The 17,472-nt window shown below is 41.5% G+C and overlaps 1 protein-coding gene across 1 annotated transcript in view; it reads right to left on the reverse strand.

The window, feature by feature from the left end:
• The window catches only part of Ptprt (protein tyrosine phosphatase receptor type T), a 1,079,747-nt gene that overhangs the window by 357,328 nt on the left and 704,947 nt on the right, over positions 1–17,472 (reverse strand). Inside the window, exon 8 of the mRNA XM_032904674.1 lies at positions 16,870–17,166. Coding sequence (XP_032760565.1) covers positions 16,870–17,166 — 297 coding nt within the window. The remainder of the gene's footprint in view (positions 1–16,869; positions 17,167–17,472) is intronic.

The following is a 17,472-nucleotide window of genomic DNA, read 5'->3' on the forward strand; positions in this document are numbered from 1 at the left end:
CCTCTCCATGTCCAGTGTGACCTCAGAAATATTCTTCCATCAAAATCCTTATGGTACATTTGGCTCCCGAGAGACCCTAAAAGTAGTATTTTGAAGAGATACTTTCCCTGTTCTGAGGTCCAACGGTATTTTTTAAACCTTTTTTTTTTCTTTTCTTTTTTTCGGAGCTGGGAACCGAACCCAGGGCCTTGCGCTTGCTAGACAAGCACTCTACCACTGAGCTAAATCCCCAACCCCCCAACGGTATTTTTAAATGCTTATGAAAAGCTTGGAATTTATGCTTTTGATAAAATGACCTTTGGTAAATGCATACTTGCAGTGTAATACACTCACCACGTGAATCACTTGGCTTCCTGCTGTGCTGTTTTAACTTATACCACAGCCCCACGTGGGGATGGCTCCTGAGTTCTGTGCTGTTTAGCTGTTCTTTCAGACCAAGCCTGCATGAACATTACATTTTCTTAACAAATACCTACTTATCTCAATAGAGAGAAAGCCAGGGAATGGAGGACGACTTTTCTAGAGGACCTGGGTTCAATTCCCAGTACCCAAATGGTGGCTCAAAACAGTTTGCAACCCTAGTCTCAGGGAAAACAAACATCTTCTGGCCTCAATGGGTACTGAACACAAACGGTGTATAGACATACATGTAGGCAAAACACCTAGACATATTTTATTCTATATTATATATGATATCATATATTATATATGTATAGGTTTTATACATATACACACATAATATATATAGGTGATAATACACACATACATATAATATTAAACTTAATCTTCAGAACTGTCTTAGCTAGCCATCTTTTCTTAGAATAAATACATTTTTGGATCAGCATGAGCTTTTTTTTTAATGTTTGGGTTTTTCATTGTAATTGCTTAAATGTAATTTATTTATATTGCTCTATTTTATAATATTATATTTTCCTATCATAAGTATAATGTACCTCTTTTGGGGGCTTCGCTAATGTCCATTGAATTTTTTTATTGAAATTGTAAATCGTATCTCTTAAAAATAATACATACTTGTTAGGTGAATAGACATGGAATATGTTCCTCAGTGTGGATATCTTAGGAAATATATGAATTTTAATTCTAATATTTGTATTCAGAGTTTTTTGGGCTATCTATGTAAATAATCATAGCATTTGTAGCTAATAGCAGTCTTACTCTTTCCCATTTTATTTAGCTCATTTTATTTCTGCCGTCTAGGGTCACCAATACAGCATTTACTGGGAATAATGATAGACATACATGTTTTTCCAATTTTAAAGCTAATGATGCTATTCTTTTATCCTTTCATATGGTGTTTGTAGGTCACTCGTAGTTATCATTTATCGGGTTAAAAGGTCCATTTTCTTCCTCATATTCAAGGAAATTTTGTTTTGAAATCATGCTGGGCTTTAACTGAATCCATTGTAGTAATGATATGTTTCCTCCCCTCTCTTAGTGTTTTAATGCAATGAATTACATAAATGGATTTTGCAAAGTTTAGCCAATGTTGGCTTCTTGAAATATTTCTTTTTCTATTCTTCCAGTGTTATTGGGTGGTTCAGTTATATTCTGATTGGGATACCTGCACCTAACTTCCTTATTTCTCATTGTGAACTTGGAAGAAGTCTTCTAAGACTCTGTCTTGGAAGTCAAGGTTATGGTCAATCACACTGAGGCACACTGAGGTTTATGGCGTTTTTTCCCTCTCTTGTGAGTAACATGGGAATACAAGGTCCCTGGGTGATGATCTGATCATGTGTCAAAACCAGTCAAACTCAAATAATTAAACTTTTTCTTCATTGAGAAAGGTTAAGCCATTGATTCCATTTCTGAATATACGGCATAACCATGTGAGTTTTCCCCCTCTTTATTAGGTTTTAAATCTGTTTCCAAGAATTTTTTTCATGTCACATAATTTTCAAATGTTAGTCTAAAATTATATTTAGTATCCTTAAAAAACCATTTTACTCTTTTCTCTGTGTGAAATTAACTCTGCACAAGTGGGTAAAACAAACAAATGTCTCATTAATTTAGTTCTAGTGAACTCCATTCTTTGACCTTGCTTTTATTTATAGATTTTATTTCTTAACCACACAGCTAGCAAACAGTTTTGAACTCTTTTAAAAGATCAGTGTGGGGGAAATCGTGTCTTTACAAATGTTAATTTCCCTTCCAGGGACATAATCCATAACAGTGTTTACTTAGTTATTCTTAAGACTGGATATTAACATTTGCTTTATAAAAACAACAAAAAGCCCTTTCCCCCCTCTAATTCCTAGAGGCACTTGCTTTGCAATATCAGATCCTTTCCTCCTTAATTAAAATGGAGTCACTTTTTATCTGTTCACAAACCTGTGCTAAGAGGTATTATCAGAAGTGGGGCTATTAGAGGTGGTCTGGTTTAATGTGTCATTCTGCTAGTGAGTGAGTCCCTGTTTTAAGTTTCTTTTGAACAAATTTATTTATTTTATGTTTATGAGTACACTGTAGCTGTCTCCAGACACCAGAAGAGGGCATCAGATCTCATTACAGATGGTTGTGAGCCACCATGTAGTTGCTGGGAATTAAACTCAGGAAGAGCAGACAGTGCTTGTAACCGATGAGTCATCTCTCTAGCCCCAAAGTCAGAGGGAAAGGGAAGAAATAGGGCATTATTTGGTCAGACAAGGATTCTGCTCATCTTATGAGTATGTACTCAGAATATTTAGAGAAATAACCAGGAAGAAGGTGGGCTTTCTAGTGTTTGGGGAAGTGCCCCTGTAAGTGTCCAAAAAACTGTACTTCTATTGGAGAATCTCCTTTTCAATGACAACTTCCTGTTAAAATACTTTCCATTTTGCAATGGTCAATTTCGATGCTCAACTTGATAAGATGTAGAAGAAAAGGAAAAGGGACACAGCACATGTATCTATTGCTCTCCTCTTGACTATAGAAACCATGTATGAACTGTCTTAAGCCCCTGGTATGATTTTGCTGCTATGATGCTAAAGCTGTCAAGTCAAAAGAAAATCTTTCTCCTTAAGTTGTTGTCAGAGTTTTTCACCACACAACAGGAAAAGTGAACGAGATACTTCCTTACATATACTTTGGACATGAGTTTGTGGTAAGAGTGCCCATCCTCTGTACTGTGGCCTGGCGTCTGGAGTGGTTCATGGCACTGAGGTCTGGGTAGTCTAACCCTGTCTTTAGTCCTCATACCCAGGGGTTAGCTTTCTGTGCAGTAGTGAATTAACCCCTTCCAGTAGAGTTGTGTTACATCCGCTAATGGGACCAGGGTGAGTTGAAAGGAATCTATATTTCTTTGAGAATGCATCTTAAGAAAGATGATCAGAATACCACGTTAAATCAAAATTCATATTTCTGTCATTTAGACCTATAAGGCACTACCAGGAAATGGCTCAGACCATAGGTTTGAACCCACACTACCTGTTTGTTGTCTGACCTGGGGAAAATTACTTAACATCTTTAGGGGGACCTTTCCTTGTTTTAAGGAGGGTATGAAGCCATCATTCTTTTCATAGTTTGTCATGGGAATTTAACATTTCACCATCATAATATGCTTAACAAAGTGTTAGGCACAAAGTAAGTGCCCAGTGCGGTTGTCCTTCCTTAGGATCCCATGGCATTCCCCTAAGAGCCTCTCTAATAGAGGTTGGATACCATACTTTGAATCCTACAGATCCAATAAAAACTGTTCCCATTTCTAATGGTGTCTTTACCTCAATCTCCTTTTCTGGATTCATAATATATTGCAAATTGCAAAAGCTGTACCTTCTCATAGCTTACTGAGGATTCTAAACAGCTCTTACAATGGCCTTCTGATTTCTTTGGTAAATAATTGTGAAATTTATTTTGTCTCCTAGGACTCAGGAGCCATTGATTTGATAACATATTTATGTGTGCATATTACCTACTTGGAATGGTTCTAAGTACTTGCATTGTGATGGTAAACAAAATAAGGAAGAAGATTTCTGTCTCTGTGGAGTGCATACTATTCGGGAGAAGATAGATAAGACGAGGTAAAGTGCAAATGCAGTGTTTCAGTTGATAAGTGCTAAGGGGATACATGAAGCAGAGAAGAGAGACAGAGTGTCATGTAAGAGGCTTCCACATTTAAATGAAATGGGCTGGGAAGAGCTCTCTAAACTCTAAACAAGAATGAAGACCTGATGGGGTGGAAGAGATAGCCCTGTTTATTTGGTAGAAGGCCATTCTAGTCAGATGGAGATGATGAGTACAAAGGCCCCGAGGCAGGGGCATGCTTGGTATACTTGAAGCAGTAACTAGATTCATGAAATGACACAGAAGTAGGAAACGAACTGAGAGCAAACAGAATTGGGACCCCTAGTGACTTTGGGACATTATATAATGGAGGCATTTAATATCAATTACATGAGAAAAATCAGAAGGGTTACAGCAGTAGAAGGCTGCTGTAAGTTTCTTCATGGTTTAAAAAAATCATCCTGACCGCATTGTTAAGAACAGTAGGCAGAGGCTAGGGTTGAAGCAGAGAACTAAATAACTGCTCACCTAATCCACACCGATGATCAACGTGGCTGAAACCAGAGAGCCAGCAGAAGGTGGGAGCAAGCAATGGGGTAGGGGTAGGTTGTTCAATGTCTCGGTGCTACTATACTGAAGGCAGACCTAAGAGATTATGCTGATGAATCAACTGTAGGGGGTGAGCTAAACCTTTGCTTGGTACAAAGCCAGGTGTACCAATTACAGACAACATAACATGAGGGGGGTCCCTAGTGCTGTACAATCCAGAGTCTCAGCCTGACAGAAGTGAAGCGTCAAGGATTTTGGCTTGAGTCACTAATAAAACATGGGTGCTACTAATTAAGATAGAGAAGACAGTGGGGAAAGGGATGTTGGTGTTGGTTGAGTGATGATGACCACCTCTTTCTGTTTGGGATGTTTTACACCAAAGAACCAGAGCAATCTAAGTGAGGGTGTTGAGCTGGCAGGTCAATAAATCATTCTAGAGGGCTGGGGAGAGGTCTGGCCTGGAGACATCAATTAGAAAAATTATTAGCTTGCATGTGGATTATAAAGCCATGGGATCAGAAATAATTGGGTTAAATAAATGGACCCACAGTCAGCATTCTGTGGCCCTTGATACATATCCAACTAACGGCTTGCCTTTGTAAATAAAATTGTATTGAAAAATCGTCATACCTAATCATGTATATATCGTTGCTGGATACTTTCGTGCAGCAGCAGCAAAATCAAATAGCTGCCAAGGAGATCTACATAGTCTACAAAGCCCGTGTCCTAGGTCTGGCCAGCCCTGGGCACAGAAATGACTGGAGTCTCAAAACTGTAAGCCAATAAAGCTGAGATGTTTAAAAGAAATCTATGAGACAAAAGGAGAGAGAGAGAGAGAGGGAGAGAGAGAGAGAGAGAGAGAGAGAGAGAGAGAGAGAGAGAGAGAGAGAGAGAGATCTAAAAATGTGTGATAATCCCGAAACTAAGTGGAAAAGGGAGAATTAAAAAAGAGGGTAAAACAGCCAACCGTGCCCAATTCCGACAGCTGCTAAATAAAAGTTGACCCCAAGAATACTGATGGTTGTACTTATTTAAGATTCTAGGAGTGATGATTAATCTCAATCATTAACTTGGTGAGATCTAGAACCACCGAGGTGATGGACCTCTGGATGTCACTGTGGGAGACATTATTCCCTGGGCCAAGGTCTTGGACTGTATACAAATGAGAAAATGAATGGATAATTAGCATTTGTGGTGCTCGGCTTCCTGACAGTGGATGTAATGTAACCCAAGGCTCTGCTCTGCTCTGACATGTCTGCCATGATGGATTATGACCTAGGTGTGCGAACCAAACTTGTCTCTTGAGTTGCTTTTGTCACTGTATTTTTATCACAGTGAAAAAAGTAAGTAAACAGGTGATTTCAGAGGAACCAGATGGGAGACATGGTGCACACTTGAGTGCCTTGGTTGGGTGTGTTCAAGAAATTCAGAATGGGAAAATGGGCATATGGGAAAGAGTGGATGGAATGGTAGCTGCAAGAGAAGGTAAGACTGGGGAATCCTGCTTCTGTCTTTCTAACGATGATGGAATGAAGTGTCTGGGTAAAGTGCAATGATCACTTAGAGAGAGAAACATTGCTGCAGGGCAGACAGTAGGGTATCACCAGAATAATGACTTCCATTAGGCAAAGGGAAGTAGGATTTGGCACATTAAGTATAGAAATTGGTCTTCACTTAGGAAACAAATACTTTATCCCCAGAAACAGGATGGAAGACTGAATATGTGGGCATTCCATGCATTGTAGGGGTCGAGGAGAATCAAATGTCTTCCATTTCCTTAGTATTATAGGCAACAAGGTTATCCGTGTGTGGTGGCAGAATGGAGGTGGCGATAGGGACCTGAAAATAGGATAATTATTCTGTAGAAGAGTAGAAAGAATGAAATAACCAGAGGAACAGGAGACATCTTTCCCAGAGTGCTGCTGGCTTCAGTTAGAGGAACTGGGAGTATGATATGTGGTCAGCTACGAAAGGAGGGTCCTGGATAGGCATACAATTTCATGGAACACTGTTGCTGTGTATCACAATGAGAACTGGACTCAGATGCTGAGAAGAGTTGTTAAGACGGGGACTGGACCAACAACTGACCAGTAACATGAGAGGGCAGGCAGAGAGTAGGCAGGTCCATTGCAGTGGGGTTGAAGTTTTCTAGCTACAGAACATGGAGGCATAAAACAGAAGGTCACGGTCAAGTTGACATGTAATCTGGATTAAGTAATAGCTAGAGGCTATCTCACAGTTATCCTTGCCACAGTGAGGAGAAATTACACATAACTCTTTGGCCTGACTTTTTCCAGTCAAGAGTTATATTCTCTGTCTGATGCTGGTTCCACTTAGCACAGCTGAGTGTTTTATTTGCGGGCATGTGTGGAATAGATCTCTATAACATATTTTTTCTTCTTAAGAACTTTGTCCATGTATACCATGAAATACAACCACAGTCTTGCTTTCCTGCACCCAACTTTTCCCATATTCCCCATCGTGGGCTCCTTAGAGTTTCAAACCTGCTACCTCTGCTTCTGCCTCTTCTCCTTCCTCCTCTCTATCCATTTTGTCACCATGTGGATATAGAACCTTGGGAAGCCTAGCAAGGGCCACACCTTCAGAGGAGAATGAGTATCCTCCCTGTATCAGCTACGAACTGCTAAAAGCACTTTTGTAAGAGATGTGTCCTAGAGGGCACCACCACTCCTGGTAATGCCAGAATTTAGCTAGCTTGATGATGTGCAGAGAACCCCAACTGCTGTGAGTTCATGAGTATGATGGGCATGTCATGTCTAGAAGACAGCGTATCACACTGTTCCTTCTCATCCTTTGGTTCTTATATTCTCTCTGACTCTTCCTCGATGTTCCCTGAGCCTTGGTGGGAATGGAGGGCTAGCTTGGGTAGTAATGGTGACAAAGATGTCCTGTTTAGGGGCGAGCACTCAGTTTCCTATTCCCTTTGACCAAATATGCACCCCTGCATTGACTGCTGCCCACTGTGCAGCATGTCTTAGAAGCCTGCTGGTACTATTGGCCCATCTTACATGTGAGGGGGGACGCATTTGTTGAGGATAGTCATAACTTAAAAAGTTGTCCTAACAAGGGGAGAAAGAGCTGGATACTGCACATCCTCCTGCCTCCAAGCACGAGCTCCTCTCTGCCATCACCTTGTGGATTTGTACTCTGGAGGCTGGAAGGTGATTATATCTACCAGGTGTCACAGCCATGGTCAAGTGTCTCAGCCCCAGGCCAAGGCTCTTCCCTCCCACCTCATTACTGCTTTTGTAGGTGAGAATGTCCTTTACAATGTAGGAGGGTGACTTTCATTTGATGAAGCGGCATCTCTCTCTCCTCTCATAAAAAACTCCGCTGTGCTGAAAGACTTCTTGTCACATCTTCTAAACCTGTGCCTTCCTCCATTCTTTTTTTTAATTTAATTCCGTATAATTCTTTAATGAACCCACACTTTCCTTGTCCACAATTTCATTTCTTCTTCTGTCATGGCATGGGACTTTCCATCCTATTGACAGAGTTCTACAACAAAGGTTAATTACTTTATAATTTCATTCTCTTAAAAAAAAAAGCACACTAAAATTGCTAATTTTAACTGTGCTTCTTGTCAGTGGGTTCATGTAAATTCACTGTAATTAAAGCAGATGTTTTCTTACGCTTTCAAGTCAGGTGGTAATTTAAGGGGGATTTTCATTTCGACAGGAAGAAGAACAGATTGTTGTCAAGGAAAGCTTTTCCATTCCTTGCTTCTTTCCCTCCCTTTCTGTCTCCTTCTCATCTTATCTGCCGCGTGGTCTCTCCTCCTCTCTTTTCCCTTCGATTCTTCATTTAGATGTCTGCAAAACGGGTTCACCCTGAAGAATTTAGGAGGCAGGAATTGAAAAACATAAAAGTTGTGTATGGGAAAGTTTGGAGCCATGGGCTAGGACCTGAGGGTCCTCCATTCCTCATCCTGGCCACATCTTCACCCCTTCATTTAGGGCGTCTCACTGGCTGCTTGTCTGGTAGGTTGTTCCTTATACAGAGGCCAGGAACTAACTTAAAACTCAAACTGCTTAGCAAAGACATCAGCAAACACCAGTGCATGTGAGCAAGCCTTACAGAGTGTTAGGTTTAAAACAAATGACTGAGATGACTATTTCTCATGTCAAAGTGGACTTGGCTGCCAAGCTCTTCCAACGTCCTTCAATGCCTACTCATTACAGGGTATAGCAGGCATACCCTGCCCCCTACCCTAAACATCTCCAGCCCAGAGCTAGGCTGTCCTTCCCCCACAGGCCCTTCTCTATATAATCCAGACAATTTTGGTTACCTGGTTTTTCATTTTACCCTTACCTTCCTGGCCTCCTTGTCTGACTACCCTTCTCCCCACTCCTCTTTCCTCATATGGGCCAGCTCAGTGTGGTCATGTCTACTCAGGACTCTTCCAGATGTCCCTGCCTCTGGCTGTGCTCTCCCTTTTATCTACAGTAAACTTTCTCCTCCGTCATACCTAGGGAACAGTCCTTTCCTTTTCAATATTCAATCACAGAGAAAAGTTGGACCTACTCCTATTTTCTAGTTTTATTAGAGGAAAATAATTTCTTCCAGATGAGTCCTCATAGCTCAAGACATCAACTGTAATCTTTACTTGAGGAAGATACTGCTATGCTACTAAATATTTTGCCACAAGCTATCTAGGGAGAAAATAATAACTTGTTTCTAATTTCCATGGTATGAATTTTCCAACCACAGTTGACTTCAAGCAGTGAGTATGTTATTGAACTTGGAGGCAAGAAGAGCTACCCACAACGGTCAGCTTTAGCGAGCCAGGACAAGTGAGCTTTGATTGTACCTAAAGGACCCATGCAAACCCCCAGCTTATGAAATGGTATCCATTTACGAACACTGGGATCATGGGACTTTGGTGTCAGGTACTCATTCATTAGCCTATTCCCTGAGTCCAATGGTGTGTGAGCACACATTATAGGCCACCATTCCTCCTCTTACTAGATAGTCCCATCAGGGACTAAATCAAATGAAGTCTCTGTCTTTGCTGCTTATATTCCTGGGGCGGGTGTAAAGGAAAGGAAGAGGGGGAGGGGGGGAGGGAAGAGGAGAGATTAAACTATGTAAAGTATGATATAGAGACAGAGAAAGCCGAGAGAAGCATGTTTGAGGGGCTTCAGCCAGCTCTGGGCTTTCATAACACGTGGTCAGGGGAAGCCACATAGGCAATACTTAGAAATGTTTGAATTCCTCACCTGATCAACCACGGCAACCAGACCTGCGTGGTGTTTGGCAACAGACGACAGGAGCAGGAGTGTGAGCACAAAGCCTAACTCACCGTGGGCCCAGGGAAAACGTAACTACCTTTCTGCCCATCGCTCACAATACTGCACGGCCATCTTTATCCTCCCTGCAGTGCATTGAGCTGAGATGAACCAAGGCCGTTAGGACCTCTTAGGGTGCATAGTACTTTATCTTCATGGTCTGACTGCATTGTATTACATATGCCCTGTTGTTATTTCCTATTCCACTTTCCCTCCTTGCAGGCCTTAGGTGCCACCTCTTATTAGTGTAGATGTACCTTCCTATCTTCAGTAACACCCAGCCCCCTCCTGGCTCACTGCAACCTAAGGAAGCAGGTGAATTTGGCTCATTAGAACTGTGCACAAAGTTAAGGCACTGAGCCACCATAATTTTCCTTACATGAAAGCATTTGAGTTTAAGCCTGTTTTGCCACATTGGGATAATATACCTATTATATGCAGTTAAACATATTAAACATCAATTTTGTTAATATATTTTATATTGTTATTTATTATAATCAATTACAGTTTTATGTATTGTTAAAATTACATTCCCGCATTATACAATAGGGGAAATACTGCTTGTTCTTTCATATTTGGTGTGAAGATTAAATCAGTACACATTGCTTGTGAAAATGAAAAGTGACAGGCCTTCTCCGAAGAACTTAATTGATTGTGCATTTACCCTTTGACTTCAGCAATCCTACCGTGAAGAATTTCCCTGAAGATACATTTCCACAGACACCTAACAACATACACACCGGGCTGTTTGCTGCAGTGGGGCTACAGTGTGCCTCTTTATAACAAGCAGCCAATCAAGCAGCAAACATGACACCTGAAATGGAGGGACACAAGATGACCTAGATGAGAAAAAGTAGGTCATGGCGAATAACTGAAACAGCCACCACTGGACACAGGCACACCTAACCGCACAGACACGAAGCACCGGGACACTGTTAGCAGAATGGGTAATTTCTGGTATGGACTGTTTTCTGGAACACAAAGTGAACACAAACATGGGTGAAGTATACATTATTACACATTTTAAATATGAAATATATCGAAGGGAAAAGGAGACCTGGAGTTATGGAATGTGGAAGGCTCTGGGCTCAGTGGATTTGTAGGGAGGACTAAGGGAGGGAGGAAGGAGAAGAGGGAGGAATGAGAAGAGGGAGGACGAAGGAGGAGGAAGAAGGAGGAGGAAGAGGAGGAGAAAGTAGAAGGATGGGGAGGAGGAGAAAGAGGAAAAGATTATTCACTTTTTTACTAAATAAACTCTATAAAATAGAAATAAAAGATAATTTAAAAGTTAAACATAAATAAAGTTCGCAACCCTCATAGAAGAAGTTTGTTTTTGTGGGTGATGAAGATATAATTGGTCCAAACCCAGAAAACAACTGCTCCCAGGGTACCCAGCCCCAGCTGATGTATCGACAGTCAACCCCTATGCCTACGGCTCAGAAAACCCATGGCAGAGCGGGCAGAGAGTATTTAAGAGTCAGAGGACCAGGACACCTGATGTGGAATAGTGTCTTCTGTATATGACAGGAAGCCGCAGCCATGACAACTCAACAACCTGTACAATGACAGTACCAACTGACATGCCAACAGGATGGAGAAATCTTATAAGGCTCCTCCCCTAGGAGCTACAGTCAATGAATGGCTGGAGAGAGTGGGGAGCGAATCAGTCTTCTGCAGCGATGAGTCTCCTAGTTGGGTACCCGATATAAATTAGTCAGGCCTAAAAACATATACATGTACTATATAAACAACACTAAATAGAAAGTAAATGACGAAATGTGGTATTTTATGCTTAAAATGTCACTCTTTCAGGTCTGTGCTGAAGAACACAAATTCTGTGACAGTTATTTCTGAGAATGAATCTTTTTTTTTTTTTTAAAAGACCCACATACAATTTGACTTTCTAATGAAGCACCTAATTTGCATGTCAGAAGCAGGAGTAGCACTTATTTTTCAAAACATGACATCAGGAAAACCTTAAAGTTAAAATAACCTTAGTGGGCTAGTGAATTATAAGATCACATAGATGGAAACTCCGAATGTTTGAACATAAAATTTTGAGTGTACATCCTCTGCAGGACGCAGCTTAGGGCAAAGGGATGAAAATATTCTGCCTAGGTTAGTAGGGTCACTGTTTGCTGGTGGGTTGGTACACTTCCAGGTAGTGGGAATGAATAAATAAGTGGATATGGAGAACCCAGAGTCCTCACTGTTGGAATACAGTGTGGAATGTACAGAAGTTTCTAGAGGTATTAGGATTCGATCACAATGGCCTCATGAGTTAAATAGGTAAATTATATTCTCTACCTCTTTCTTCCTGGAGCATCTAGAGACATTGCTGTTCCATTGAACATATCCAAGGCCTGCCTTAGAGCCCAGAGACTACTACCTGTAGAAGCAAGCAGGAATTTTCAGCAAACTCGTGACCTTAACTTCTTGGGCAGGAGCATTACAGACAGTCTGGAACATTGCATCATGCCAGAAGCAAGGATGACTAACAAGGATATATCAAAAGGGCCTCCTAGAACTTACATGACCATTGTTAAGATGCAATGAGAAACACACAGTCCTATCTTTTAATGTTTGAATGGAAAAAAAATGTCTTCCATCCTGGTTTTATCATACAGAGCTATGTTTAATGACAGACGAAATATGAGATGAACCGTGTGTTGGTCTATTTTTTTAATAACAATATTTATTTATAATCTTTTCAGCTTGAAGGGATTTTTTTCTAGCTATGGCCAAGACAACCTGATCACTCAAGAAAATAAGGATACTGATGGAGCTTAGTACACTGATTTAAAACATGGTTGTGAATTACTCAGAATCCTAGACACAGAGAGGAAGATGAGAGACTGCCTCTCTGTGAAGAAACACGTTAATCAGAAAGTATAGGCAAAATGCCAGACTTTAAAGTGCCAGCATAGCGACTGATTTTAGGTAAAGCTTATGAGGAAGGGCTAAAGTCATTGACCAAAGATTTGGGATGATGGTAGGACACTTACATCATCTCAAAGCATCACAAAAGGGGAAATGTATCAAGAGGGAAACATATTTATGTGCTTATATCTGGCATATGTATTTATATGTGCTATGTATATATATTTATGCTTTGCTTATAATATAGTAGTGTTTTTCATGTTAATTAACTAGGTGTGACATCATGACAAAGGAGCTCCCAGAACTTACATGACCCTTGGCAAGATGCAATGAGAAATACACAGTACTATCTTTTAATGCTTTAATGGAAAACTGTTTTCTATTCTGGTTTTATCATATAGAACTAAGTTTAGCATTAGAAGAACTGTGAAATGAACAGTATGTTGGGCTATTTTTAATCACATTACTTACTTATTTCATTTATATAAGCATATGCATTTGTATATGTGTGGATGTGAGTGCCTGTGTGTATCTGTGCATGTGCTTGTATGTACCATGGCATGAAAGTAGAGGTCAGAGGACCACTTTCCAGGGTCTGTTCTCTCCTTCTGCTTTGTGGATCTCAGGGATCAGACCTTGGGTTGGGAAGCTGGGTGGCAATGCCTTTTCCCACTACATCATTTTGGTGGCCCATGTTGAGTCATTTTAAGGAAATGCTAACTTTCTTAGATGTAGTATAATATTGCTGATATATATTAGAATATCTTTACTCTTCAGATAAGCACACTGAAGAGATATTTCTATTAATTCTTCAAGAAATTTATATAAGCATACAATGTATTTTGATATATTCATTCCCACTCCTCCCCATAACTCCTCCCATATCCACTACACCACCTTTCCACCCTGTCCCAACTTCATGTCCTACGCTTTGCACCTCCTAGGACTTCTTACGTTACATTTCCACAGGCATAGCTGTAGTTTGGCTAAAGGTGACGACATAAAGATCTGAGATATTTGTAAAGGACAGAAAATTAAAAGTCCATTTAATTTCTTTTTATCAACAGCCATTTTCCTGATAGAGACAAGTGTCTCAGAACTTCTCTTTCTAGTAAACAATTATTCTGCAGAACTTCATAGATATTGAGGTACTAAAATGACTGATCCTGAAAACTCCCCCAATATCCATGTTCTGAGGGCAGGTGAGAACAACATGATGTCAGTGAGCCCAATCTTGGAGGTTACTCTCAGGTTCTCAGAAGGGAGTTTGGGAATGCATCAGTACCTCCAACCTTGGTGTCCTCTCAAGGTGGATTAGTTTCTAAGAGAAGGAGAAAATGCTTTCTCCCTCTAAGAAGTAGGGAACCTGCCCCTGACCTTCAGGGATTGTCCACAGCACTCTTGATGCCTGCCTTAGTCCAAGCTACTCAAGAGTCTAAGTCTGGTGGATGGCTTCAGCCAGGAGTTTAAGACTAGCCCAGCAACATATTAAGATAATGTACCAACACACAAAAACAAATGCAAACTACCAAAGACTATCCACACCCACTGAAACCCTCCAGAAGTTTCTGAGCTACGGCCTCAGAAGAGCTACAGACCAAGGAAGGGCGTCTTGCATGCTGGTGTCTTTAATATGATAATGTCCACACATCTCCTGGAGCAGGGACTGATGTTTTATTAATGGTGTTTACTCTAAATTTAATTTCAAAGCACTGCTGTTCCCACATTGTTTTGATAAAGGCTTTGTGGTTTATTTATTTTCCTCTTGGTGGTAAAAAAAAATGAGAAAGAGAGAAGAGAAAAATATAGCTTAAAGCTAGAACTTGGGACTTGCTGTGGATGGAGGCCATTCTCCCAGGGCAGCTCAAAGGGGCTGTGTGAACACTTGAGAAGGGCTCGCTCCGAGTTGCTCCTTGGCTAGATCAAGATGGTTTGTCAACAAAGGCTCCTCCCCGTTAGCACTAGGTGTAGCTTGGTGGTGGTAACCACTCCCTGCCACCACCCTGCTTCTCCAGTCAGGATCTGGGTAGGCTGCTAGTCCTTTAAGATGTGCAGTATACTTTTTGAAATAGTGCAATGGTTGGGGAGAGTGTGGAGACAAGTACCACAGCATCTCAGTGGCAGAGTGGTTTGTACCAGAGGATTTCTTGTTACAACTTCTTTTGTTTCTCCTGTTACTTCTTGAAAATGTAGTGGCTATGGTTATTGAAAACTTATTACTGGGTCTCAGGCCATTTTTTAAACCATCTACCATCCTCTTTAATATGTACAATAAACCCCAAAGTACTATTAACACCAAGTCCATTTTATAGGTGGGAAAATCAATGTCAAGAGATTAAAGAGGGGATCCCAGGCATACCGGCCCCGAGACTCTACCATCTCAGACAGTGCTTTTCTATCTACTGGAGGTAGGGGCTCTGTATTTCTGAAGTAATGGAACAAGACATAGGAGAAGCTGCAGCTCCCTTTGCCTGGCTTGGGACACCTGTGACACAAATTCACCCTGTAGAGCTCTCCATGCAACTGACTAGAAATTGTAACATGGCTTTCTCCACTGTCGTGTCTTATTTGTCATTCCCGACTCAAGCTCTCCTTAATCGCTTGCACACAAATGTACATTGAGTCAGATTCTAGAGCCATAAACAGCCAGGCCAAGGAGAAGCCTAAAACACACAGAGAGACAAGAGTTTCTTAGGTATGTTTTAGAAATCACAAATTCTATCCTACACAAGACAGCTACTGGATGGAATTTCATGCAGATTGTACAAAAACCCTGGGTAGAAATAGCCGAGAGTTTTGAGGCAGGAAAACTTATACAGAAAGTAAAATGTAAGCGAAGTCTTGGAATAGCAATAGAAAAGTCTGTCCTGCACAGATGAAGGGAGACGTCAGTCTAAAGAAGGAATAGCATGGGCAAGGAGTAGTATGCGTACAAAAGTCTCTGCCTCCTAGCATCCTCTAGGTAGGAGACATGTCCAAAGATGCAGTGTGAGAAGCAGACTCTGTCGAGCCTTATAGGGTTGGAGGTGGGGTGGAGTGAGGGGATGTGGGGTGGAGCGGGGATTGATAGGGGAAGTCGGGGAGGTAACATGGTATGGAGGGATGTGGGATGGTGTTGGGGGAGGCGGGGTGGTTTGGGAGAAATTCCTGGTTGATTTTCTAGTCTCTCTTCCTTGAGCTGCAAGGTGTAGCTCACTGAAAAGGGGAACACAGGCAGATAAGTCAGCATAGACGAGAACATTCCTTCATTTTTTGATACGAGGTATTTGAGATGCCTATGGGACATCCAGGTGGATAATCAACTTTGAGCTCATTCCCTGCGCACACTGAGCCTTATGCTACTCTACGCTTTCTTCTTTTTCATTTGTGCCGAATCAAGTTGTCTGATTTTCAATCTTGACATGTTTAAACAATACAATAAAGACCCTTTCCAGGAGGCATCTGAAGAGTTAAGGCTTGGGTAGAGAGAGTAACAGAACAGGAGGGGAGAATTGGGGTGTGTGGGGTCACCATGAGCACATATTTATGACTGAGCTGTCACTGTTTATGAAAACACAACCTTACTCTGGAACTGTACGATGCACAGTCTGCAGGGTCCCTTTGTGGGTACAATGAAAATAGTGGGGAGCTTGAGAACAGTGGAGAGACCAAAGACAAAGGATAGAGGACAAAGGGTTGGATGGATCAGTAAAGTGCTTCCTCTGTAAAACTGGGCACCTGAGTTCAGATCCCCGGCATCAAATAGGAACCAAGTATGGCAGAGCACGTCTGTATCCCCTGTCCTAAGAATGCCTCAGTACGAAGATCTTTGAGGCTCGATAACTACCCAATTTGGTCAAATCAGTGATTCCCAAATCCCAAAGAGAGACCATCTCAGAAAGGCAGATGGGAAAAAATGGAGAAGACACTTGGAACAATAACCTATAGCCTCCATGTGAATGCACACACATGGTCATATACATGTATTATATGTACACACACACATGCATGCATGCACGGATACACACACACACACACACACACACACACAAGCATATGGACAAAAAAATAAAACCCTCCTCACTTACTGGCACGACCCACAGGCATACTTAACCTTCTCTATTCCCATAAACTGGTCTCCCTCACTCACCATCCTCCTCAGTCTGAACCACCAACTCCTCACTCTCCATCCGGCCCTCAGGGTTGGACAGTAGCAGCCTCAGTCTGATGGTCATGAAGGGCCGCAGACCCCGCAGGGTGTAGTGGGATGAGGTCTGGATCACCTCTTCGGCCTCATACTGCTGCTGGTTGAACACGTACTGATACTGCACTGTGAGGTTGTAGCTGTGGCAGCGGGTCACTGCGTAGCCAAAGGGCTCCCACTGCAGGGTCAGCTGCCGAGCCCGAATGTCCACAATCTCCACATTCTGAGGGCCATGCACAGGATCTGTAAAACACACACAAGATACAAGAGTTTTAAGGAGGCTGCAGGAAGAGGGTGGATGTGGTTGCTTCTTCCCCACGCTCTCCCGTGGCTTTTGCCACCTGCAGTCTAATTAACAGGAAGGCTTTTTGAAATCAATGTCTTTTTCTTATTTAAGTACACATGTCTAAGAGAAAACAAAATACATAGGGTGGAAATTTGCCATATGTCCTTCATAATAAAGTATGTCAGCCATAAAAATATAAAATTCTTAGCTGAATGGTGATGGTGCACCCTTAATCCCAGAACTTGGGAGGTAGAGGCAAGTAT

Source organism: Rattus rattus, chromosome 5 (assembly GCF_011064425.1).
Source record: "Rattus rattus isolate New Zealand chromosome 5, Rrattus_CSIRO_v1, whole genome shotgun sequence".
Classification (NCBI taxonomy): Eukaryota; Metazoa; Chordata; class Mammalia; order Rodentia; family Muridae; genus Rattus; species Rattus rattus.